Source organism: Alternaria viburni, assembly GCF_023758015.1.
Source record: "Alternaria viburni strain BMP 2772 chromosome Unknown scaffold_46, whole genome shotgun sequence".
In the NCBI taxonomy this organism is placed as follows: Eukaryota; Fungi; Ascomycota; class Dothideomycetes; order Pleosporales; family Pleosporaceae; genus Alternaria; species Alternaria viburni.
The window spans coordinates 24,886-50,797 of NW_026055815.1; the positions used below are offsets into that span (position 1 = coordinate 24,886).

Sequence of the window (25,912 nt, forward strand, 5' to 3'; positions counted from 1 at the left end):
GAAGTGTGTATTGGTGAAAACGTGGAATTTGGGTATCAAAGAAGTCGAAAGTGTGTGTATATGCAATGGAGGGGTAACTTCAGGAGGGGCATTATAAACCTTTTGTATGCACAACAGCTAGCTTCAGACCACAGACCTCATCGATGATGATGAAAGAGTGGTGGACCCTGATGACATCACAACGACCTCATAACAGCGGGCCGAGGATGGAGAATCCTTTCGCGATCTGGAAAAGCCTTGCCGATTAGTGAAGAGACTTATGAGCAGGAACCTGGAAATGCGGTACGGCCTTTGGTGGATGGAAAGGTTTGCCGTTGTTAGTCGCGTACTGGTAGGGTGGTGGTGGTGGACATCCAGGTACCAGATCCGCAGCGTATGACGACAAAGATCAAGGGACAGCACAGAACGTACGCGCCAACAAGTCAAGAGTATCGTGGACCGGCAAAACAATAATGCATTGCTAAATACGCCGATGGATCGTCTCTCATAAAGCCATGAAGTTCGTCCCTCATGAATGAATCGCCACTCAAGACTCCCTTCAAAACTTCATGACTGCAAGAAAAAAAAACGCCATGCTCGCAAAAGTGATATATGCGCGGAAACCATTCCAAGCGAATGAAGAAGCAAGCCCCATGAAAAAAACCATCGAACCCTTTTTTTGTGTGTTCTTCCGCAACAATCCCCCATCCCCCCATTATTACTACTCTTCCTACTCTTCAGCAAACGTCACATGCCTAAGCGGTGACCTATGCCGTTGCGAATTCTTGACACTCCTCGGCCGTTGTTGTTGGTGGTGAGAAAGAAACCGAGCGTCGCCCTTCTGCCCATTACTCTCCACCCAGCTAGCAACTGCAGTCTGTCTCGTTCCGCTTTGTACGATACCGGGCTTGAGAAGATTGTTCGCCTAGAAAATCTCCGAGTCGAGACTGCTGCGGTAGCTCTCTAGAGACTCTTCATCGTCTGTCCATGTTCGTTAGTAAAAAAAATCTTCAACTACGCTCAAGTAGTCAAAAACTCACCCTGAATCGGCTTCCTGCGAACAACAGTATCCGAGTGCTGTAGCGGGCTCTGAGGCTGAGGGCTCCTGCTACCCATGGGCCTGGGGCCTGTGATCTTGCGCTGCGGGCTGCTCATGCTAGCCTCGGAACGGAGGTACTGGCTGCTCGGGCGAGGCGAGGGAGTGGGCGTCATCTTTGGGCGTATGTTAGCTTTGTCCTCAGTCTTTCTGAGGCGCGAGCTCAACTTACGCGATGGCCCCGGTCAGTCTCGAGTGAGTAACGCACCTCTGCAATAGGTGCAAGTGGTGTCAAAGCACCCTGGCTACCGAACTCATTCGGAGAGCTGTACATCTGCCTTGTCTGGCCGTAGCCAGCAAGCAGCTGTGGCGGTGGGACGAGTGGGCCGTCATCCGCGATCTTGGGAGGCCGAGGGGGGCCGGCCTGCTGCTCAGAAGCAGAGTGTTGGCTGTAGCCATCTGATGAGATTGGCGACAGGTTGCCAGCGCCCTGTTGAGCCGACATGCCTGAAAGACGGTTGCGTGCCAGCGATGGCATGCTACCCCATTGGTCGTAGTCAGGAGATCCTATGCTTGAGCGAACAGGATTGTAGATTTGCGCTTGCGTCTCCAAATTGTTCTGGTGACGACCGGTTGGCCCAGGTCGCGGCTGGGGGTGCTGCAGGTTCAGCGAGTTGCGGTGCGCCTGGTACTTGGGGTCTTCCATCTCGTATTGAATGTCCTCTGGGATAAGAGGCGATGGAGAGCGTGCAGAACGTATCGAACGCTGCTCTTCCCTGGCTAGGGATGTGTTGGAACGAAGCCTGTCATCGGCATGCTGCTCGTATGGCTCCTCGTCATCGTAGTAGTCATCCTGGGAAGAAGACCTGGAGTGCATGGAGTGGGGTCGCCTCTCTCCAGACCCGCTGTTGCGTGGCAGGCTCTCTGGGTTGGTGGAGGTAGTGGTCTTTGACCATCGCGAGATCTTGGGAATACCAAAGATGGACGATGAGTTTGACTTGTGCTTGCGCTTGGGGGTAGTGTCATCGCTCTGTGAGTTCCGCGCTGCCCTTGAAGCTTGTGGCGGAGTTCCTAGCGATGCACGCTTTTCGGGGAAAGCCTCCTGGGTTGGCGTTGTCATACGCTCGGTGTTCTCGTAGCCAGGGGTGCGGGTACGCTCTTCGTACTCCTCGTCGCTTTCTTCCCGTACTGTGCTAATACGGTTCGTTGGTACAACATCGTATCCAGAGTGAAGATCTTGGATGCGGCGGGACGACGAAGGATTAGAGAAGTAGCCCGACTGATCCGGAGAAGAGGCAGTATTGGCACGGCCCTCTGGCTCGTAACCAGCGTCACCGCTTGCTCGGAGTTCTTCATACGAGTTGAGACTATTCGTCCTCGCCTGCTGATCCAACGAAAGCTGGTTGACTTGCTTCAGGCCCTCCACTTCACCAAGCAACTGAACGAGCATTTGCTCAATGTGCTTGATATCGCCATCTCCCTTGCCGGAGCTGAGGCCCTTGAGAGCACGCCTAAAGACGTTCTTCTTTTTGGTCTCGATATCGTCATCTGAAGAGGTACGGTTGATACGAGGTGGTGTCTGGGGCTGAGGACGGGGACCGCCAAGAATGCGTTGCTCCGCAAGGTTGACTCGCTTGTCGGTGGTGTTCATGATCATCGTGTCTTGGGTCTTGATGAACTGCCTCAGGTCATCCAACTGGTTGCGCATCTCCGCGGCGCTTCGCACAAGGGTGACGAGGATTTCGGTGTCCCGAGCATTGCGCTGGGCGTCGCGAACAGTAAGGTGATCCATGAGCGCCACGATGTCCTTCGATTCGATGCGGTCCATGCCTTTGCCGGTAGCTGCGTCGTAGAGAGGAGAAGTCATGCCGTGTGAGTTGCCACTAACATGTCGGTCATGTTTGGCACGAGCAGCAAACATGTCAGGGCTGCCAAGGTCCGCGCCATTGTACTCATCACCGTAGCCGTCATCATCAAAGATCTTTGAGTGATTGCGGTTTTGTGGCGTGTACGCTTCACGTTGGTTAGCCGACTGGTAACCCTCGTCTTTCCAGCCGGTTTGGCCTGACAAAGGAGTGCGGTTACTCTGCGCATAGCCTGACTGCTCGTATTGTTGCTCACCTGGATAGGGATGATCATATTCATCTTCTACGGTGGCCTGGTGTCGTTGATCGAACGAAGCCGGACTCTGCTGCTCTTCTCTTTCGTAAGCAGCAGCAGCGGCCATGGCAGCAGCTCCAGCTCCGAGTCCGAGGGCACCCTTGCTGAAAGAGGTGGGAGTACGCTCTCGCTCTTCTTGCCGGCTGAGCAGCTCGTCGGTTCGATCGTGGTAACCATCGCCTCCTCCGATTGGCCCTTGGATGATCGATGGGTTGGTAGTCACATCCGAATCATCATCCATGCCGTAACCAATCTCAGGCATCATATCGTTATCACCAACTGGGTAGGCGCTGTGATGCATCTGTATCGGTTCATCCACCGACATGCCATCCTCAGACTGTGCCTCAGACTGCGCAATGCTTTGCCTAGGAGAGTTCTCACGAGCGATGTTTTGCTTTGGAGGCTCCTCGGCACGTCGTTCCTGTTGCAGAGCTTCGGCCTTGTCGCGGATGGCAGCCCATCTCTGGCCGGCAGGTACTTCGTCGGTTTGGACGTAAGCTGGGTTCGTGTGAACCTGCGAGAGCGTGCTCTTCTTGAGCGGGCTTGTGGCCATGGAGGATCGAACGCTGAGGGTGGATTGTTCGTCATGTAGGGAGGCGACAGCAGACTCCACGGCCAGTGGTGTGTGGACGTATTCAGGAATTGTGCCGACCTTGCGAATGTCCTGCAGATCACCGACCTTCTGCTCGTGGTCGAGGTATTCCACCCCTGTGCTATCGTCGGTATACATGGTCATACGGTTGTAGTTCACAGAGCTGTCCTCAAGTTCGCGTCGGTACATATCGTTCTTCTCGTGGTTACGGTCGAAGAATTGCTTGGTGTCCTTGGTGGTTGCATCCTCATTGAGGATAGACCTCTTGCTTTCGAGAGTAACGCCCTGAGGTCGCTTGCGGGTGCGTGCCGCCGCCTTGGTGCTAGTCGTCGATGAGAGTGATGCAATGGAGAGGTTGGACTCCCTTCGCTCGAACTGGTGGCCGAGAGAAGACACCGAAGGTCCACTACGGATGGAATGCATTCTTCGTGGTGAGCCCGTGGTTTGCGCATCTCCCCGATAGCTAGCCTCGCTCTGTATTGGGCTGACAGTGTCGCCACGTCTTGATTGCGTGTCGCTTTCGATCTCATATTCTGAAGCTTGGGGCCCGGATCGCTCGATTGCGCGGGCTTTAGCAGCAGCAGCTGCGTTTAAGCTAGCGTCGGTGGCTTCTTTTGAGCGGGAGGTCCAGCTGCGATCACTCTTCGGAGTTGATGTGCGAACCTCGTTGGTAGATTTGTTGCTATGAGACGTGCCGAGCGTTTGTTGGAGAGCATTAGGTGTGCGGGTCGGGGTGCGCGGTGATGGCGAGATGTATCCGCGAGGGACTTGTTGAAGAGGCGTCTCAGCACCGGTGCCTGTTATGCCAGTGCTGACCGATGACCTCGACTGCGGTCTCTCTTTGGTCTCGGTCTCTGCGGATAGGATTGAGTCGCGAGTGAGCTCGGATCCTCCAATGAGCTCGCTGTGGTTGAAGGGTAGGGGAGGGACGCGTTCCTTGACACGAGGCTCCTCGTGCACACTTTCGGATACGCTTGCGGATCGACTGCTGCGAGAGGAGCGGTGCTTGCGCTGTTTGCGTTCCTCCTCCTTCTCTTCCCGTGAAGTGTGATGCTTGAGAGCGGCAGTGGTAAGGCCAGCTCCAGCAAGTCCAACTAGAGCAGCATCTCGCTGAGACATGGTGCTGTCTTTGCTACTGCTCTTTCTCCGATGGGACTTCTCCTTCTCCTCACGGGTAGTCGAATCAGCGTAGCTTGAGATGGAGCCCCGGCTGGATCGTCGCTCGCTCTTGCGACTTGATCCGCCAGCCAGTGTCGTCCCTGGATCGTCGCCATCCCGGTTGAGGACAACTTTTGGCTTGTTGCTGTGGAGTTTGGGTGCGCTTGAGGATTTGGATACGCGGCGTCTGGATGGGTCGCGAGAGCCGGCTGATTCGACGGTTTCGAAGGTGGCTATGCTGTCGCGGTTCGCGCGGTCGAACTTGTCCATGTTCCTGGAGGTGCGGTTCTCTTCTTTCAGCGCATTCAGCTCGGGCAGGATGAGGCGCTTGATGGCGTCCTCGACTGTGGCCAGTAGCTTGGGGTTGTTGATGGAGGAAGTCCCAGAGACGTGAGAACGACGGTCGGCGTTTGAGGAGAGGTAGCTGGACTCGGTGCCGCTCGCTTGCTCGACGTCCTTGCTCCGTCTGCGGTGCGACTTGCGGGGCGAGGCAAGCTCGTCTTCCCGCCGTCTGGACGTGTCTCTTGACTTTGAAGAGCTGTGTTTTGATCTGGCAGCACCGCCTTCTGCGGCCTGCTGCGCCAGTTTCTCCATGACGCGCTGTGTGATGCGGTCTTTGCTGAGACTTCTGCTGCGGTGGTGGCGGGGTGCCTTGAGGGTGTCCTGGATGGCCTCTGATACCATGGACTCGGTGACTGCGTCGCGTTCCATGCTGCGGCTCCTGCGCCGCGCGGGCGGGAGGATCTCTGTCTGGCCAGTCATGCTGTCTGCGGGCATGGACGATATGTCCGAGGGCATGGGGAGGAAGCGGCCGCCGTCGGTAGACAGGTCGCTGTGGTTGGGCAGCAGCTCGATGTCGACGGGCGGCAGCGAGGAGATGTTGGAGAGGTCGGAGTAGGCGACGGTGCGCGCGTCGTAGAGCTCGGAGTACGACTTGCTGGTCGCGAGCGAGAGGCGCTTGGAGTAGGAGGGCGCGTGGGAGTTGCGCTTGGCGGACGTCTGGGTGATCTGGACGTTGTCGCTCGCGGTCGAGTGCCTGCTCTTGCGAGACGATGGGGTGACGCGGACGCGCACGCTGCCTCGCGAGCCGGCCTGGCCTTCGTCCTTGCCGGACTCGAAGTACTCAATGAGCAGCGACGTCTGCGAGGGGAACTTGCGGGAGAGCCTCGCTTGGCCGCGGGGCTTGGTGGGCGAGGTGGTGTTGATGGTAATGGGGGTGCCGTCGTCGGGGACGGAGTACGAGGTCCTGTCGGTGCGGTTGGAGACGTCGGTGTTGATTTCGTCGATGTGGTAGGTTGATTCGTCTGCGGAATCGAGAGTCGAGGGTTCAGTAGGTGCCGGAAGAGGAGGTCGTTCTGTATCTAAAACCATCGTAGAATCTGAAAGATTCTAGAAGGCGGGGTGGGTGACGGAAGACATGTCCGGCGCCGTTTTCCTCGAGGACGTTATGGGAGGGAAATGATGTTGGCGATGGTGTGGGTGCAGGGCCGCACCGTGGCTGTTTACGTTTGCGCAACCTGGATGTTGCTGGTGCGCGAACAGCGAGGGCGGGTGTGCGAGAGGAGCCGTGATAGCGGGCGTGAACGGGACGGGGGTCGTGAACGGACGTGAACGGGGACGTGAGAGGTCCAGTTGCCGGTCGAATGCGTGCAGCACAGCTCTGCGGCGTGCGACGCTCTGCGACAATGGCCGCCGACGTTCAGGCTAGCCAGCGTCAGACACCTACTCAGCAATGTGAGATGTCACGGGACTCACCAGACCAGGCAGCACAACAGCTCCCGTCTATCGCAGGTAGCAATGGCTCTGCAGCTCCGTCGCGCTCTTCGCTGGTGGAGAGGCGTCCTGTGGTGGTCGCCAACTCCAGCTGTGGTGGAGAGAAAGGCTGGGTCACGGCTGGAGAACAGCAATCCTTGTCGGCGCTAACACGGGCTGGAGGTGAGGCTTGTTGACCTTGCAGATCGAGGATGGCGTGGGTGGGCGAAGGATTATTAGAATTATTACAATTATCCTAGTGCAATAGTACGGATGGGTATAAAGTTGTGAAAGATGATGTAAAGGGCACAGAGTGAATAGAACCACCTGCGACAGGTCGCGTCGTATCAACCAACGATGGGCTACGGGCGATACATCATGACTTGTCTGTCCCCAGCCACTCGGCCGCGTCAAGGCCATACAGCGTGCCTGGTGTCCCTCGTGGACGCCGTTGGCCATGCATCCCACTGCAAAGTGCGCGACGAATGCCAGCCTCTACCGTCCCTCCACCTTCCGCCTGTAACAAAGATGGCTGGTCGCACCAAAAGCAACCACGTCGCCTATTCTATTCTTACCCCTCCCGTCTTCCCGCGCACCAACATACTTGATTCAAATGCAGCCTCCTACAATATCCCATTTTTTTGCTGATTTCCCAGCCAGCTTCAGAACCTCGTGAAATGCTCACCGCCAGACTGTCAAACATCCGTCATGGACGGCCGTCTCGCTGCTAACTACATAGCTAGCTAGCTTCTAGCACCCGTGTCGTTACCAGGGGTGATGGTGCCGCAACCCCCGTGGGCGGCCGCATCCGCTTTCCTGCCCAAGTGTCTCCGCTCCGTCATTGGCCAACCAACACAAAAGCGTCTTGCCAACGCATCCCCCAGGGCTCCATACAAGCCGCGGCGCTGACACTTTCTGCACTTTGCGTAACTCGTAGGGCTGGCTGGCTACGGGCAAAACTCCGTCAAGTAATATACCAGAAGTGCCTCATGGCTAGAGAAGAAATATTCCGAAGGATGCAGACTTGGTGAACTGGCAGTTTGACGCGGCCGCAGCAATGTTGCGCTTCTGCTGCCTCAGTGGTTGCGCGCCCGAATCTTGCTAGCTCTCACCGGTTTGGTGGCGCTGTACGGACAGGCAATCTTCAAGACATTCATTTTCGCTTACAGTTAGATTTGGGCTACCGAGTACGTCATATATGTCAGGGACAGAGTTGCTTGAAGTCCAACGTCCACATCAAATTGACACATTTCGCTTCTGAAGTTATCGACATCCCCATGGGTGCTCAATTAGATCATGCAAAGCTATAAACCCTAGATCATGGCCCGTATGTGATTTTGTACGCCAAACTCCCATCAATGCCTCTCAACTATTACCTCAGAACCTCTTGCCTCCCCTCATCGGTCGTCGGCCCTGCGCAGGCTGACTTCCATATGCTCTCCTTCCCTCCACCTTCTTATCGCGGCTCAAGCTCGCGCCAAGACTGATGTCGATGCGCGGTGGTGTTGAGAAACCGAACGATTTGGCCACCTTGACGAGATCCAGCTTGTGCACGTCGAACACCGACCGCAAGCTATGTGAAGCATACGACTGGAGGTACGACCGGTAGCCATCCTTTGCGCTCTTGTTGAGGTAGTAGTTCTTGCTGATCAAGGCTTCCAGTTGTGACTGGATGTTGAGAATCTTGTTGGAAGGCAACTCAAACTCCACCAGCGGCACGCGGTTCTCTTTGAGGAGCTTGAGAAATCCTACTTCCGATGGCAAGAGGAACATCAAACTCCTGCCCTTGCCGTTCGCACCTCGGGCTGTTCGACCGACTCTGTGGATGTAGTCTGTAGACAAGTCAGTATATACTCCGCATGCATTGCGTGCGTTCAAGTTTACCTCGCGGGTCATCAGGTGGGTCGAATTGAATAACCCAATCGACCTCAGGAATATCTAGTCCTCGCGCAGCAACATCGGTGCAGATGAGTGTACCGCTCTGTGCATTCACAAACTCGAAGAAGCGGTTCGTTCGCGCCTGTTGTTTGAGCTTGCCGTGCAGTCCAAGTACAGGCAGGTCGATGTAGTTGAGCAATTCGCTGTAGAAGTCGACAGATGCGCACGATGACAAGAAGACAATGACCTTCTTCTTCTGGTGTTTCTTGAGGAAAGAAAACAGAAGCCTGAATCTGGTGTCTGAATCGCACAGAACGTAACCCTGCTCCAATCCCTGGACCGTGCTATGCTCGGCACGGTGATCGACGTTGATATAGAGGGGGCCGGCCTTGAGCGATATCCTTGCGAGATCCTCAACCTTGGTGGTCTGTGTTGCGGAGAAAAGCATCGTCTGACGCTCCGTTGGCAAGATCTTGATGATCGACCTCATCTCGTCTTCGAAACCGACTTCGAGAATTCTGTCTGCCTCGTCGATGATGAGCGATCTCAAGTTCTTGAAGACAAAGCCCTGCGTGTTGTGGAGATGATCGAGGAGGCGCCCGGGAGTAGCGATGATCAGGTTCAAGCCCTTCCTAATCTTCTCGGCTTCTGCGTTTCGGTTGGCACCACCAATGCAGATACCAAACGTCTGGCTGTGTGGTTCCATGAGCTCGCGCGCTACACCGAAGATCTGCAACGCCAATTCTCTGGTCGGCGATACGACAATGACTCCAGTTCCGTTGCGCGGCTTGAACCGCAGCTGTGAGAGCATCTCGATGGCGGGGATAAGGAAAGCCAGAGTCTTTCCACTGCCAGTTTTTGCCGCTCCAAGCACATCCCTTCCTGATAGCAGAGGTGGTATGGCCTTCTGTTGGATCTCTGTCATGTTCTCGAAACCCATGTTCTTGATAGAGGTCATCGTTCGTTCGCTCAGGTTGAGCTCGTCGAATCGCGTCGGGTTCGCTGAGGGCATCGAGGTGCCTGAGGGAAGATCAACGGCATTGCTGCCCGTGCCAGAGGGTAGTTCGGCAAGCTCGTCATTGTCGCCTTCATCGTCTTCCTTGTCGCTGTCGTCGTCTGCAGCACTGACTTCGGCGACGACTTCCTCTGCTGCCGCTTCTTCTTCCTCATCGCTCTGTTCCTCCTCAGAAACATCTTCTACCACTGGCTCTTCGACGACAGATGCCTTGTCCTTGCGCGCCTTCTTGCGCGCCTTGGTAGCGTCTACGCCATCATGCGCTGGTGCGATTGCTGGCTCGGCGCTCTTTTTGCTCTTGTGAGACCTCTTCCTCTTATTTCCCGACTCGATCGCGGCGGGCGACATGGTGTATAGTGCGTTTGGGGGTGCTGTGCAATGGCGCGAAAAGTTCGACTTGAAGCGCACCGGCTTGCCAAAAGTTCTAAGACCGAGAAATAATTATCGCGCTAGAGACCCTGGCTGGCGCACAGGCCAGTTCAGCGGCTTGCAGCATCGCTGCGATGTAGAGAACACCACCTTGGTACCTACGAACAGCTCATGAAAGAAAGAGCTTACCCGGCTGTCACAGCCTGCACAGTTAGATGGTCTCACGGCTGGCGCATATCAGCATGAGGTCTTCTCTGATACCACCTACGCTCCCACGACGTACGGCCCACAACCTGCTCATCTGCAATCATCAGAAAATTCCCACATCTCAGCATCCAAATATTCAAACAAAGGTATCATGGATGAAACAAATCTACGCTCAGCATCCACGGACGAACTTTCGCATCGACAGACTCCTTAGCCGGTCATGTGTAAATAGCGTGTACACCATCCTTAGCAATAGCCACCCGGCCTGAATGTTGTCCCGAGAACACTTCACTCCGGACAAAAGAGTCGAAAAAACAAACCCTCTAGATCACGGACGAAACAATGTAGTTACATGACGATTGTAGCTACGATTTCGTAAAGCTGAGTACTGTACCAGTGGAATTGTATTACCAATCAAAGCGGAGTAGCCGACTTATATATATGCCTTTAAAGTATCCTCGAAATCCTACAAACACTACAGTACATCTCATCATCAACCTCAACTCAGTCCCATATCGTCAATCAACCAACAACATCATCATGGCACCCAAGATCTTCCTGTACACGCCCACCCACCCCCTCCCCCAACATCCCATCCCCACCACTAACCCCCGCCCAGCACAGGAGGCACAGGCTACATCGGCGGCTCCGTCCTCCACACCCTCTACACCACGCACCCCTCATACACCATCACCGTACTTCTCCGCCGAACTCCTGAGACCTTCACCTCCACCTACCCCAACATCACCATCCTAACCGGCGACTACTCCAGCACCTCTTTGATAACCTCCGCCGCCGCCTCCGCCGACATCGTCATCCACTGCGGGGACTCAGACCACGAACCCAGTCTCTCCGCCATCATCTCTGGTCTCCTCCAGCGCTCTACTCCAGGCTACCTCCTCCACCTCTCCGGCACAGGAATAGTGTCAGACTGGGCCTCCCCATCGTACCTGGGACTGCTAAACCCAAAGATATGGTCCGACAAGACTTCTCTGGCTGAGATCCGGTCCTTGCCTCCAACGGCGCTGCACCGCAACACCGAAACCATCCTGCACGACACCATAGCCAAGTACGGAGATAGGATCAAGATAGCAATCATGTGTCCCCCTGATATCTACGGCAAAGGTAAGGGGTTAGTTAAAACGCATAGTGCGCTTATCCCCTTTTTTATACACGCAGCGAAGGGATTGGAGAGCGGGAAACCTTTTTACTATAACGAAGGTGCCAATACGAGGAGTTGGGTGCATATCAACGATCTCATGCGTCTGTATCTGCATGTCGTGGAAGCCGCTGTCTCAACCTCCACCTCCGACGACGACGACGACTCCAGTGGTGAGTTCTTCAACGAAAACGGATACTATTTCGCGAGCACGCAAGAGCATTCTCAGATTGATGTTGCGAAAGCAGTGGGGAGCATTCTTCACGAACACGGTGTGATCAAGGATGCGGAACCAGTGCAGATCGGTTTGGAGGAACTGGATGGCATGGCTGCTATTTATCCCGCGTTTCCGAAGCTCGCGCGGTACTTGTTCGCGAGTAATTCGCGGACGAGGGCTGAGAGGGCGGCGGAGAAGTGGGGGTATAAGGGTGAGGCGCCTGGGTTGTTGGAGACTCTTGAGGACGATGTGCTGGATGCCATTGGCATGAAGGGGTGAACTGGCAATCACTGGAGATAAGGTAGACTTGCCGGCAACTCATATAGCAGTCAGCTCAACGATGACATAGCATATGGAAACCGGCCTGGTGGCGACGATGTATCATGAATGATGGGTGTACCAGAGCTGATAGGCGTCTAAATGGTCTTCTTGATACCTGTACCGTGTGATAATTATCGCGCATGTCGACGATCCCCAAGCAATGCTGTACCATCGTTGCTTGTGTATTCAAATCATTACAAAGTCAATCAAGCATAGTAATCATTCAATAGATTTTGAGAGAAATTACACGGGGCTCAAATATTACCCAAATCCCTCCACGCTCACGCTCAAACACAACGAGAAGACATCTTTGCAACCAACAGATTCGTCCAAACCCACTTATCGCATGCGGCCGTCAAGACCCTGAAGGTCACGCTCCAGATCGCTTCCGTTCCATCCACCTTGGTTGAAGGCTTCTTGCGGCCTTGGGTCTTCGTAGCCAGCGCGGTCGTAGTTGTTGGGTATCGGGACTTGCGGCGCCTGGTTCCCCCCAGCGCCTGCACCGGGTTGTACGCGCACCATCTGGCGGAAGCGACTGACTTCATCCAGGATCATCTTCTTCATCTCCGGGATCTCCTCGACCACCTCGAACTGGAAGTCGAATGTAGTTGGGCATGAAGGCTCGTCGGAAGCATCGTGCCAGATTTGTAGGTACCTGTGTTCCAGGGCTTCCTCGACTGAGATACGGCTTGAGGGATCAAATGCGAGCATGCGGTCGAGCAGATCAAGTGCGTCTGGGTTGGCGTTCCTGAACAGGGACTGGAACGAGATCTTCTGCATGTACGGTAGGTTGCGAACGTAGTCCTGCGCACGAGGCGAGCCGATGCGTGAGAGTGTCTCCTCGTTTGGTGTTCCAAGGTAGTGCAGGATCTGGTTCAATTGATCGACGTAGTCGCGGCCCTTGAAGAAGGGCTTACCGCCAAGCAGCTCAGCAAGGATGCAGCCTACTGACCACACATCGACTACGCAGAGTCAGCTTGAGCTCGGCATGTGAAATGTCTAAGCGGGTTCGTCGATGCCAACGACAAACGCCATCACGAGAGAGTGACACTTACTAGCTTTTGTGTAGCTCTGGAAGCTCAACATGATCTCAGGGGCTCTGTACCATCGGGTAGCGACATATTCGGTCATGTATCCTGCGTTCTCCTCAGGGTCCATGGAGAAACCCCTGGCAAGACCAAAGTCGCAGATCTTGAGCTCGCAGTCGGCGTTGACGAGGAGGTTACCGGGCTTGAGATCGCGATGGAGTACATTGGCCGAGTGAATGTACTTGAGACCGCAGAGGATCTGGTAGATGAAGGACTGGAAGTGGGCATCGGTGAGCGGCTGGCCGGACCGGATAATGGCTGCCAGGTCGCACTCCATGAGCTCTACACGCCTATCAGCAACGTCTTATCAGAACATGGGATGTAAGCCATACCCTCGTATAGGTAGCACTCGTTGAAGTTGTCTGGGCGGGGAATGTCCATGTCGTAGAGACATGTTATCTGTGCGACGGGTTTAGCATGGGGTCGATCGGGGCACTCGGGAGCATGTGTGTCTTACGTTACGGTGGCCTGGCAGGTGTTAGTAGTGTTGCAGCCGGCAGGTGGCATGTCAACGTACCTCTAAAGTGCTGGAGCAGCTTGATCTCGCGCAGGGCACGCTTGGCAAGGATCTTCTTGCTGAAGACGTTGGTGACCTTCTTGATGGCCACGCCCTCGCCCGTCTGGTTGTTGGTAGCCGCACTGGGGGCAGAATCAGCACTTGTTATGCGGCGCGCCGTGGCTCGAGTCGTACCAGACAATGCCGTAGGCACCCTGTCCCAGCTCCTTGGTTACATTGTAGCGCTCGTCGACGATGAACTCCTGGTTGAACACCTGCAAGCTGTCAGTACGCGTGCTCGGCCCTGAATGGCGGATATAACGTTACCTTGAACACTTTGCGGTTGGCGAGGTCGCCCATGGTGGCAGCTGCGGTGGGGTAAGGCCCTTTCTATCTTCAGAGAGGAATGTAAAGAAGGTAACGATTGAAGAAGCAGAAGTCGGACAATGTGGACTGTGGAGAAGAAGTGCGGGCGGCAAGCGCACGATATGATATAAGGCTAGGCGCGCGGCCAATGTGATGACTGACAGGAGCTGCTTCGACACAAAGCGGGGCGGCGGCTCTGGCACGGGGCGGGCGGTGGGACAGTCGAGGCAGGCGCAGAGTCTTCACCGGGAAGTCGCAAGCAATAGGAAAGCGATTGACGGACTGGCTTCAGCAGAAAAGCGGTCGTCCTGTGCCTCGTCGCGGCCTCCGTGAGGATATGGTGGGGTTGGCATCCAGTCGCTGCGCGGACGAGGGGTTCAACTTGGCTGCTTGCGGCAAGGCGCTGCCCAAGGCACCTTCCTCAGACCGCTTCGCCCGCGCCGCTGGCTCTGCCCTACAATCAGGACAATTGCCCGTTGCAGGCCCGCGACCGTTTAGCCAGCCGACGGCCAGCCCGACACATGTGCAGCATGAACGCATGAGCCTAGCGCTTCCACTTGGCTGCCATGCACCTGTACAAATCCATGGTCCCCTCAGGGTCTGCCGCCATGTGCGCGAAAAGCGTGTATTTACACTATATACACTAACAAAACGTGGCTGCTCGTTTCTACCACGTGCCGCCGTCTAGATGGGTATTCAGCCTCTGCTATGCACAATTCAAACTATTCCCTCTCAAACGCCATATCCGTGGTGCCAAGATAACCCCGCCACTTATGCCAAACAAAATAAACGCCAGTCGTAACGTCGCTGAACAAGCAGCTTTTTGGCCTCATGACTCGTAAGAGAACCGCCGTCGGGAGGCATCCGTAGACCCTTCCAGCGGCGAGACGGGGGAAAGGGGATCGCCATCCGACTCGGCGCGTCGTTCTTCGCGAGCACGGTAGGGCGGCAATTGAAAAAATGTGTCCGAGGCTTCCAAGAAAGCACCGTCTCTTGGTGTGCGTGGTGTGATGGGCGACACGTTGTCGGTGGGAAGCCGACCGCTCACTATCGACACTTCGGACGGGGATATTGGTGCGAGCCTGCGCGACTCTTCGTACGCAGCTGGGGTTGCGTCTGGCGTGCCGGTCGGATCTATGCCGTTATATATCCTCTCGCGTACCACCATGGACTCCTTTTCCGACAGTTGACGGCCGCCTGCCTCGGGAAGCACAGGCATGTCTCCAGGCATCTCATAGATCTGACGCTCCTCGCCATCTGCCTCATGCACGGCTGATGATCCCTTCTCTTCTGCGCTGGAGCTCATCTCGTGATGCACATGGGATGAGCCAGGTAGCTCGGCCTTCGCGAAGACAGTCACGCCTTCTGTACTACTTCGTACTGGAGACGTCGGAGCCTCCTCTGACACGGGTGGATCCATCTTGGTGACCGCCGCCGCAGCGACATCGGCCTCGTATTGCGCTTTGATGTCTGCCAGCTTGCGCTTGTGCCGCCGTCGCCAGAACCACCACCCAATTGCGCAGAAAATCAGAGCAACGAAGAAGCCACCTCCCACTGCGATACCAATGACTGCCCCTGAAGACAAAGGCTTCTTCTTTGGGGGATCATAGTGCGGAACCGCGTAGGTGGGCGACACGATAGGCATGATTTGTGGAGCTTTGCCAAATGTCCAGTCCACCGCTGACACGGTGAAGTTCTGACGTTCCCAGTCTACGGTCAAGTAGGCTTCCTGCAGGAAGACTCTACCCAGTACCCACTGACGCGCCTCCGCACCTCGTCTGATAGGAAAGTATTTTGTCTTCTCTTGCAACCCTCTATACGGAGGAGTCGCCTCCAAGTCTAGAGCAGCATAGGGCAAAGTGATCTGCAAAGTCGAATCCGTGCTGTATTTCTGGCCGATAGTGATCGTGACACTGGGGTTTTGCGCGACGAGATCCCGGTGAAGCGCGTCATCCACAAGGTAGAGATCAGTCTTTTCATCGTACTTTAGTCCAAATGCATCCTCAAAAGCTTGGCATATCTCAACCGGCAGGTAGAGTTCTGCAACCGTCGAATCAATGTACATGGTCACGTCGTCCCGGTTCATGAGGAGGTCAATATCTCCTTTCGACGTGGTATCTGCCGTGATGCCGACGACACCAACCGCCAGGTCGCGCTCATTGTCCGGGGCGAAGATGAAGGTGAGGTCGTTGGGAATGAGGCGAGAGGCATCGTAGCCGCCAAGCGTGAGACTTCCGAGAACCGTCTGGTCACCTGTGCGTCCGAATTAGTGATTTGCAACGAGAGTACGTGGTAATGTCTTACGGTACTGGGCGCCTGCCGTGTAGCCAAAAGACAAACTGGGGATGCTCTTCTGGTCGAACAGCGTGGTTAGGTAGCTCGGAACGGATTCATCGAAGACGGAGAAGTTGGTCGACTTGGAATGCACGCCTATATGCCCGAGCCAGAAGTTGGCGGTGACCAAGGTGCCGATCGTGGTGTTCTGAACTGAGGGCCCCATCTCCCCGGCCCTCCCCAGACCCACCGAATCGAAGCCGTACAATCCATTGCCGACCAGTCCGAGATACTTCTCGATCCACAGTTGGTAGAAGCCCTTTTGCTGCCATGTTTCCGAGTTGCTGCTGTTGAATAGGAAGCCGCGGCTGGTTTCACAATCCGAGTCGAAGACGTTGTATGCTGTAATTTCTCCTGTCACCGGGCTCGTGGTGTTGGTGATGCACGCCATGCGATTGATGGCCCATATCTGCTGGCTTGCAGTCGACACAAAGACGCGCACATTCTCCCCTGTTTCGCCCACGCGCAGAGTAAAGGTGTTCCATGAGCCGTCGACTCCTAGCCAGTTCTGGTCCGGCGCGACGGTGACGGGTGCTGGTACCGAAGCGATGCCAGGCAGCAGCTGGAAGTTGGGCGTCTCGGTGATGTTTGTCGGCACATAGTCGGCTGCGGCAAGCAAGGGCAGGAGCAGGGCGGCGGCGAGGAAGGCGCATATGGCTGTGTGGAAGGCACGATGCCCTCGGAAAGGGACCATGTTCCGTGACTAAGCGGCGCGTGGAAGGAGGCACGACTGGGGCCACTCAACCTCGAAGAGCGCAGCGAGCAGCATCACCGAGTGGCATTGTTTGTCCCCGCCAGCGCCACGAGAGGGGTGAAGAAAGAGAAGAAGACCTCGGAATGCAGCCAGCATGCAAAAGCACTCTCGTCCAGAGTCGAGCCAGATTGGCGGATCCTGGCATGCCAGCCGAGAGCAAGCCAAGGCATATATTGCACCAAATGCTCTAACGAAGTTGGTCACTTGGCTAACGGGGCGAACGCTCCTTTCGATTGACGTACCCGCCATCTGCTGCGATAGCACTCTTTTTTGCGGGAACGCCCCGACCGTCACCCTTCTGCGAGCCCTCTGCTGTACGCCTTGATTCTGGCGCCTCGATGTTGTGCGGCGGACGTAAGCTTGTACGGCAACTTCGTCAGACGCCTGTAAGACGGCCATCCAGCTCCCGTCGCTTTCAACCGGTATTCTTCCGCAGCAACATAGATGAATGCAGCTGAATGCCGTGAGGCACCCGACCGACCCCTCGTTTCATCCCTACACCGATTGGCACCTGTTCGCGCAATCTGGGGTCGGCCTCTGGACTGCCATGTGCCACTGCAAGGCGCTGGCAAAGCGGCTGGGCTTAGGCCACCACGGCTCCCACTACGAGCGGGCGACGCCCACGCCCGGACTTCACGACAGCCACCCCCGAACGACAAGCTTGAAACAGTAGGTTCTGGAGCGGTTGACCAGCGCATTCGCTTAGATTTGCTCTCTCCAGTCTGGCAGATCGGCGCGCTTGCCAGAAACCTACCAGACCTTCGTCATGCTCAACAAGAGGAGATCTTGAGTGATGCGTCGATCATGATGTTGGGATGAATGCTTTTTGTGCATGATGAACGTGGCGCTTCATCTCCGCAAGAGCCGCACGCCGCCTGCGTGGTAGACAATCAACACTCAGCTGAACAGCAAGGGCTGTCTACAATGGTATGGAGGCGTGTCGCACAAATACAAGCAATCGCCTATGCCGAGACAGGCAGGCCGGGATTTTGATGCCTCCGCCCACACCCCAGCCTGCAACATGCTGCAGTAGCGGGGTCTTGAGCTCTCAGGGACCTGCGTGGCAGTCGCACTCGACGTACAGGATGTTGGCCAGATTCATCGTTCTTTTGCGAGGTGGACATACGTTATTGGTGTCCTCGTTCAACTCACGTGCCATCCGCCTCATACCCCTGTCCGGAATAGGAGCCTACGGACTTCGCCCAGAGCCTAGCTACCTTCCGCGCTGATCTTCCGATAAATATGCATGTCCACGCTCGGGACCACGCCAATCGATGCCGTCCATAGGGCAAAACGCGCTGGACCCGCTCATCCAGATTGCCTTTGCTGCACTCTCGTGTGCCCACCACTCTCTTGGGACGACTTGAGAGCACGACGTTCGCTATCCGTAGAGTGCTGCTCATGCAGGCACTCTACAATCGCCATGTATCTTAATCACTCGTTTCTCACAGTATGCGTCGCTTCATTTGCAGCGGGGGCCGTGTTCCATCGTGGTAAAGCCAAATCCCATTGCGCCTCGCGGCTCTGATCCGCTGCGTGCTAACCAAGCCATCAAGCCCCATATTCCAACGTCACTCTCACAACGAAGTCATCGGTATCTGCTTCGACGCTCGCACCTGTCCTCCCAGTAACTTCATCGCGTAGCGTTAGCAGCCTCGGTACAGGGATTTCTAGCGAGCATGGAATCCTTCGGCCCACCGATGCGGCCTCGACTGGACCACTGGTTTCTTCTGTGCTACCAAACGCCACGCTATCGGACGATCTGAATACAACGTCGTCGCAAGGCCAATATTCATCGCTAACGACTTCTGAGATCGACCTATCTACTATCAACGGCACAGCAACACGGCAAACCCGCATCAGTAACGCGACATGTACGGTCAACATCCCCAGTGCAAGTGTAGATTACTGGTTTGGCCCAACATACATGCATGTGGCAGGAATCATGACAACGCAGGCATCGAATTACAGTAATGTCGATTCGTATACCCTTGTCCCTTATACGACAACTTTCGATGCATCCAGTGCATTGGCATCAGATTATGCATGTATGTACAGCGAGTCGTATTATGCCGAGTGGGACTTCACGGTTACCATGTGTGAAGAGTACACGGCAAGACCTAAAGCAGCTACAACATCTGTTGCCTACCGGTCAGCAGGCTACTCTCCTTTTCCCTCTGGTAACGTCATCCCGACGTCGGACGCCGGATTATACGATCTATACTACCCAGATACTTTCCCATCTGCCACGGCTACAATCACCCTTGGGCCAAATACTACAACGGTTCAGACTTCTGCGACACCTTTCGTCCATTTCACAGCTTACGAGGTTGAGTCGGGAAACAAAACCGAGACGGTACAGCTTCGTTCCGCACAGGTCTATCCCTACTGGATGAAAGGATTCGACGAGGAGAGTACGGTGACGGGATCACTGCCAGATGGTTTTCTCAACCAGATTCCACAGTCTGCGTGTGATGCTGGACAGCTGCAGGCCACCGTTGTGACTGTCCTCATCGTTGTCGACTTATACTATCAAAATTGGCCTGGTATAGGCCCGGCACTCATCCATGTCGAGTCGTCTGTACTTGGTTTTGACGACGGACCCGTCGTTATAAATGGTTGGGGCGGCAGCACTTCGAAATCTCCCCCTCTCACAGTAGCAGACTGGGATCTCCCAGGTGATACCAGCAAACCAAAGCCCACCAACGTCAAGCCAAACGACCGAATGGACTCAACTTCTACGACTAAGATACGCGGCAGTGAGAATAACAATGCGGTCAATCCTCCCGAATTCACTCGAGTTACCGTCGGTTCTGTGGGCACACGACCCGTCGTGGTTGGTCCTTCTTCAAGAATTGTTGTCGGCTCTCAGACCTTACAAGCTGGGGGAGCCCCCGTCAACGTAGGAGGTGGGACGATCGTTTCTCTTGCGCCATCGGCTACGGCCATCGTTGTGGACGGCAGTACTTCTAGGCTACCGCAAGTTACTCCGTCACGGCCTCCACCAGTGCTGACAATTGGCTCGACGACACTCACACCCAACGCTGCTACCCAATTCTTCGTTGGTCCAGGGCAAACCCTCACTCCTGGAGGCGTCGCTACTGTCGACGGTACCGTCGTTAGTTTGGAACCGTCGGCTTCTTTCGTGGTCGTCGGGGGTTCCACCCAAATTCTACCAGGATCGTCGCCAGCTTCAAACAGTCCGCCACAACTGGTAGTCGGTGGCTCAACGATCACAGCACAAGCAGCCCAAGAAAGTTCTAACAACTTCAACGGCCTAGAGAATCAAAGACCTAACCCAACGTTCGTTATCTCGGGGCAGACACTCGCTCCGGGTGCCCCTGCCATTACCGTTTCGGGGACCACGCTATCACTAGCACCCTCGGGAAGTGTACTGGTGGTTAATGGAGCGTCCTCGACGATACAGATCCCAGCTGTCCCTGCCGCAACGCCACCCACACTTACAGTCGGCGATAGCGTGTTCCCTGCTTTTGACAATTCGCGAAACACATTCGTTATCGCAGGTCAGACACTGGTGCCTGGAGGGTCGGCAATCACTGCATCCGGTACTACGCTTTCGTTGGCATCATCAGCATCCTTCGTTTTGGTCAATGGTGTCACATCCGTGATAGCGAACCCACCGGCGCCGACTCTCAATGTTGGTAACGATATCTTCACACCCATTTCGTCCTCACCAGGAATATCCTTCGTTGTTGGCGATGAACCCCTCGTTCCAGGTGGACCAGCCATAACTTTCTCCGGAACCACAATATCGCTTGCACCTTCTGCTTCATTCGTTGTTGTCAACGGGGTTACTTCATTCCTCGCTATTCCTACTCCACAGGTCGGCAAACCTCCTACGATCACCATCGGCAATGATGTCATCGGCGCTCTTCCAGAGCCCTCAGGGCCCACCTTTGTAATAGATGGCCAAACGCTCGTGCCTGGTGGCCCAGATATTACCGTCTCGGGCACTACACTGTCACTCGCTCAATCGGCATCATTCGTCGTGATCAACGGCGTTACATCTACATTGGCTACTCCAGCCCCTCCACAAATTACAGCGCCTCCTTTGACCATTGGAGATCTGACATTCGGGCCGCTCCCAGGAACTAGCACTGCCTATCTAATCGGGTCGAGACTGCTTACCGTGGGGGGCTCGATCGTTGTCTCAGGTGTCACGATCTCGCTCGCACCCGGAGCTACAGCCTTGGTCGTCAACGGCAAGACCAGCTTCATTTCGCCGCAAGCCCAGCCCGCCATCACCAATCCTCCATTGCTCACTATTGGTTCGCAGACATACACTGCGGAATCAGGGACTGGGACGGTCTTCATCATCGAAGGACAGACTTTGACGCCAGGAGGCACAATTACCGTCGATGGCACAACGATCAGTCTTGCGTGGGGGGCGACGGAGTTGGTTTACGGATCTTCAGGACGCACTACAAAAAGCGCGTTGTTTCCCGCTACCACGACCCGCCTTCAAAGCGTAACCACCAATAGTCCAAGCGCAAGGGCCAGTAAGCCCGACGGACAGGCGACAGCGACGAGTACGAAGGAGGGCGCAGCATCCCACTCGGACTACCCGAGCTTAATGTTGCTTGCACTGTTTATCATTTCTTGCTTTGCTTCAGGGTGCGTAGCAGGTTGAACGGTTTTCGACATGGATTCATGGTTTTCTACGGGTGGGTATCATGAGCATTATTTGGGCGTCTTCGGGTTATCACCGGTAAGTGATACCCACGTGTACAACAGGATCATCATCGGCGTTTAATCCATTCGCGGTGGCACATGCACGATCGCAGCGCAGCGACCTCATCATCTAAAACGCCTGTCAAAGACAGGATCTGGTAGATGGAAGAGGTACCGGTTAGAGAGTGGCGCATCAGTTAATAACACCCAGGGATTGGGATGGTTGGTAGACAATGAGAACTATTGAGCACGTTTTGAGCGTCGAACAGGTACTTAAAGGCGAAGGGACTCTCGATTGATGTTGGAGAAGGCCACCACCACGGGGCGGTAATGTTACTGCAAGCCACTACGCACATACGCGACAACGTGCATCGGCGCAACGCTCAGCTCCACTAACGACAAGAACAACATACCGCAAGGGCGCGTTCTGCGTTCCTCATCTAAGCGCCTCATCTCCGTTCATTCGTCAAGCGGCGCAGCACTTTACATTATCTCGAAGCACGGGTGCGGCATTTCGACTATCTATGCAGGACGATAATATAGCCGGTGGTTCTTTCATCTTCGAAGCAAAACGAAGATGGCGTCACGACTCGACTGCGAGAACGGTGTTGTCTGGAGCGATGCCTCGGAAGTGTCGAAACATCACCATTGTCTTGGCAGGTACAGGCGCGCAATTTCCCCCACTGAAGGAATTCGTTTCATGTTGTTGCGCAAACGAATACACCCTTAGCGAAGTTTTCGCCCCACCACCGAGGTTGCTTTCCCGTCGAACTGCAGGATCTAGAATACCGGATCAACGAAATGAGAGTCATTGTAGACCGGTGGCATAAGGGATGGAGAGTAGGGAGATTGCATAGTGTGGCGGTGACGATGGGGGCACGCAGCGGTAAGTACCAATCGGTCTCCGACATAACGTTATGGCACAAGCAAACAATCAACTGCGAACATGTGGATGCGAGTAGCATTGACAGCAGAACATGTTGGCGCTTCAGCGCATGACGTTTCGTTAAACGCCTGGGATAGCCAGACTTCAACCGATCAAGCTTTTTCGACATGGTTTCACGTTTCCCATGAGGCTCACCCGTTATTCGTTGCGCAACGCCTGATACAGGCCACCTCCAGGCACATGCATGGAGGCGACGCCTTCAAATCTCTCCTTGACAATAGCTCATCACATATTATGGGGCGTAGGAACGGAGCAGACCTGGATTCAACGTTCTGCGGCAGCTAACCGAAGCCACGCTTCCGGTTCGGGCGCTAGCGCGGTGCTGGATAGATTGACAGGTGCTTGGCATCAATCCACAGACCCGGGTTTCATGTCGTTGGCGCTGTCAGGATTCTGTCAGTGAGGCACTAATCTTGTCATGGCGCAACTGTGCCGTGTAGGCGGAGGGAGTATAAGAGATACAGAGGCCATCGATGTTGAAAGGGCATCAAGCTTGACGCTGACACTCACTTTCACACGCTCTTTAGCATTACACTCACTTTCGATCCATTCGTCTATCATTCATTCGTTTCCATTCTATCTTTGAAGATACGCTCAACCTTTTCAAATCCAACCAACCAACCAACCAACCAACACACCAACCGCAAACATGTTCACCAAGACTGCTATCATCCTGGCTGCTGCCAACCTCGCCGCTGCGCACACCACCTTCCAGAGCTTCGTCATTGACGGCAAGGACCAGGGCCAGCACTTCGCTGTCCAGACTCCTTCCAACGGCAACAACCCCATCCTCGATGTCACCTCCACTGCCATGATCTGCAACGGTGGCAAGGCCACCTCCGACCAGGTCGAGGTTGCCGCTGGCTCCAAGCTCGGCATGCAATGGCACCACAACGACCCCGCCTCCGCCGGTGACGGTGACGACCCGATCGCTCCCTCCCACAAGGGACCCGTCATGGTCTACATCGCCAAGGCCGACACCAACGGCGAGGGCGCCGTCTGGACCAAGATCTACGAGGACGGTCTCACTGGCTCAAAGTGGGGTGTTGACAACCTCATCTCCTCCAAGGGACTCTTGGAGATTGACCTCCCCAACCTCGAGGCTGGTGACTACCTCATCCGCCCCGAGATGATTGGTCTCCACGAGGCCAGCGCCGAGGGCAAGGCCCAGTTCTACAACGGCTGCGGTCAAATCAAGGTCACTGGCAGCGGCTCTGCTGCTCTCCCTGCCACTGGCGTCGACATGACCAAGGCTTACAAGGCCACCGACCCCGGTGTCATGTTCAACATCTACGGTGGTGCCACCGACTACACCGTCCCCGGTCCCAAGGTCTGGGACGCCGCCACCGCTGGCAGCGCTCCCTCCACCCCTTCCAAGCCCGTTGAGTCGGCTGCCCCCTCCACCCCCGCCTCCAGCGCCGCTCCTTCCGCCACTCCCTCCCCCGTCGAGTCGGCCAAGCCCGCCGCTCCCTCTGCCACCAAGCCCGCTGCCACCCCCGCTCCTTCCACCGGCAGCGGCTCTGCTCTCCCCGAGACCTTCACCATTGAGCAGTTCATCCAGTGGCTCAAGACCGCCACCGGCACCTCTTCCAAGGCTCGCCGCCACGCCCGCGCTTTCAACTTGTAAGCGCTTTCTCACAAACGGTCGCAAGTTCGATCTTTCTTGCATGAACTGGTGTTCATGGTTGGTCCTTTTTGAGACGTTATCTTCTTTGATGGGAAACCCCCATACTCTTTCTTCCATAGACCGCGAGATCGGCTAGCTCTTCTTTTGATGTAAATATAGCATTCACGACGAATGGAATTCGAAAAGTCTTTGTACTATTCTTGCTTGCTTGACCTGTGCGCCTTGTGACTGAGTGGTGTTATGAAATGTTAGTAATATGGAGGGCGAAATAAATGCCTCGGACGCCTACAAGAAATCCACGTCTTCTAGATCATACTCCATAAAGCGATTAGAAGTCTACACCGTCTTGTATACGTTTTGCCACCTAGGGAGCAAGAGCAACGTATGCAGTAACACGCATGTACCAGTATAATCTCGTGTCTTAAAAAGGGTATTGCAGTTATCACAGTACGCTCAACCGCGTCCATCCGCCTAATCTCTACCTAATGTAGCCTTCTCCCTGGCCTGTATGAAGAAGTCGTTGTCGATATCCTTCATGATCTTCAGAGCCTGTTCTACCCGTGATCCACGACCGCAGATAGTAGTCACGACAAGTTTCAGAAGCATGATGACTTGAAGCCCAATATCGTGTAATATATACTCTGGTGTGTTACGATCACTTTCACGCAGGCGCTCGTCGCAACTGTTACACAGAAAAGGGTTTCTTTGAGCACTTACACTCTGGAGATCTGTTCGCTACACGTAATATAGTGAACCTGGGCAGCCTATGCAACTCTACACCCTTGATCTCCAACTGGCCAATTAGTTACGGCTAGAACATGGACACGCATAACAGCCCCATCCCAGTCGTTGCTCTGACCCCAAGCTTACCACCAAGCTCACCATCCTCATCCTCATCCTCATCTGTCAGCATCTCACCGAACGCCTCTCCGCAGAACAAGCGCAAACGCGACCCTGACCCAAATGCCAAAGTAGTGGCTTTACAGCAAAGGCGAGACGCAAAAGTTAATCTTGGTGCTAGCGGTGGTGTGCCAACGGGTTGGAAGTGTGGGCATTGCGGTACAGTGCAGGATGCGGGTAGTGTGAAGTGTGTGACCTGGTTCTGGACTGAGGGCGTGTGCGGACATGAGTATTGTGGGAGGGGGGAGTGCTGTGGGCTGGTCATTTGATGGAGCGAGGATGGGGATGCTGGTGTCGTGGAGCGAGGCAATGGAAGTCATGAGCATGGTGGCGTAAAGCGGCCCCAGAGACTAATAGTGTGATTCATGCAACAGTGCTTGTAAGTTCTGCCTCATTTGCGTCAATGCAATACATTGTACAGGCAGCTTCAAGCACGTTAAACTCCACATCATTCGCCCTCATTTAAGGACAAACACATCCTTGCTAATCGAGACGGACTTTCCCGGCACTGAATTGACAAAGAACTCTGTAACTTACGCGTTGCAGGCGTAAGAGCTTCCAGAAATGAAGACATGCCATATGTGTCCAAGATGCAAACATACCCAGAAAATGTCATGAGACCATCGACAAGAAGTAAAACCAGCGCTATGATGGAACTCCGATTCCATGCAAGATGTGATTAGATCTGAAATAAAAGAAACATGCTTAAACCACAGTTCGTACTATACACGTAATGAATTGTCATATGCAAACTTCATTCCCATCGAAGGAGCTGAAGAAGATGGGGATTTGGACACATCAAGATTTGTCATGTGAGTCTGAGACTGAAGCTGCGACTGAGGCTGCGACTGAAGCTGCGACTGAGG

At 54.9% G+C, this 25,912-nt stretch overlaps 7 protein-coding genes across 7 annotated transcripts; 3 read left to right on the forward strand and 4 right to left on the reverse strand.

Annotated features, from left to right (window-relative positions):
- Positions 1-904: 904 nt before the first annotated feature.
- Positions 905-6,296, reverse strand: J4E79_011659 (uncharacterized protein; the record flags this gene model as incomplete). The annotated part of the gene is made up of 3 exons (XM_049360488.1): positions 905-960; positions 1,020-1,191; positions 1,248-6,296. The coding sequence occupies 3 exons, from the start codon at positions 6,294-6,296 to the stop codon at positions 905-907; spliced, it is 5,277 nt and encodes a 1,758-aa protein (XP_049205029.1).
- A 1,758-nt stretch (positions 6,297-8,054) lies between these two features.
- On the reverse strand, positions 8,055-9,918 carry HAS1 (ATP-dependent RNA helicase; the record flags this gene model as incomplete). The annotated part of the gene is made up of 2 exons (XM_049360489.1): positions 8,055-8,509; positions 8,562-9,918. The coding sequence occupies 2 exons, from the start codon at positions 9,916-9,918 to the stop codon at positions 8,055-8,057; spliced, it is 1,812 nt and encodes a 603-aa protein (XP_049205030.1).
- Positions 9,919-10,686: 768 nt separating this feature from the next.
- On the forward strand, positions 10,687-11,801 carry J4E79_011661 (uncharacterized protein; the record flags this gene model as incomplete). The annotated part of the gene is made up of 2 exons (XM_049360490.1): positions 10,687-10,706; positions 10,766-11,801. 2 exons carry the CDS (start codon positions 10,687-10,689, stop codon positions 11,799-11,801), a joined length of 1,056 nt encoding a protein of 351 aa, XP_049205031.1.
- A 381-nt stretch (positions 11,802-12,182) lies between these two features.
- SPM1 (Subtilisin-like proteinase Spm1) lies at positions 12,183-13,787 on the reverse strand (the record flags this gene model as incomplete). The annotated part of the gene is made up of 7 exons (XM_049360491.1): positions 12,183-12,805; positions 12,899-13,213; positions 13,264-13,330; positions 13,389-13,399; positions 13,449-13,570; positions 13,623-13,702; positions 13,755-13,787. 7 exons carry the CDS (start codon positions 13,785-13,787, stop codon positions 12,183-12,185), a joined length of 1,251 nt encoding a protein of 416 aa, XP_049205032.1.
- An 835-nt stretch (positions 13,788-14,622) lies between these two features.
- J4E79_011663 (uncharacterized protein) lies at positions 14,623-16,821 on the reverse strand (the record flags this gene model as incomplete). Its single annotated transcript, XM_049360492.1, has 2 exons — positions 14,623-16,046; positions 16,098-16,821. 2 exons carry the CDS (start codon positions 16,819-16,821, stop codon positions 14,623-14,625), a joined length of 2,148 nt encoding a protein of 715 aa, XP_049205033.1.
- Positions 16,822-18,976: 2,155 nt separating this feature from the next.
- J4E79_011664 (uncharacterized protein) lies at positions 18,977-21,405 on the forward strand (the record flags this gene model as incomplete). Its single annotated transcript, XM_049360493.1, is given in 2 exon segments — positions 18,977-21,370; positions 21,385-21,405. 2 exon segments carry the CDS (start codon positions 18,977-18,979, stop codon positions 21,403-21,405), a joined length of 2,415 nt encoding a protein of 804 aa, XP_049205034.1.
- Positions 21,406-23,168: 1,763 nt separating this feature from the next.
- On the forward strand, positions 23,169-24,146 carry J4E79_011665 (uncharacterized protein; the record flags this gene model as incomplete). Its single annotated transcript, XM_049360494.1, has 1 exon — positions 23,169-24,146. The coding sequence occupies one exon, from the start codon at positions 23,169-23,171 to the stop codon at positions 24,144-24,146; it is 978 nt and encodes a 325-aa protein (XP_049205035.1).
- Between the last annotated feature and the right edge of the window lie 1,766 nt (positions 24,147-25,912).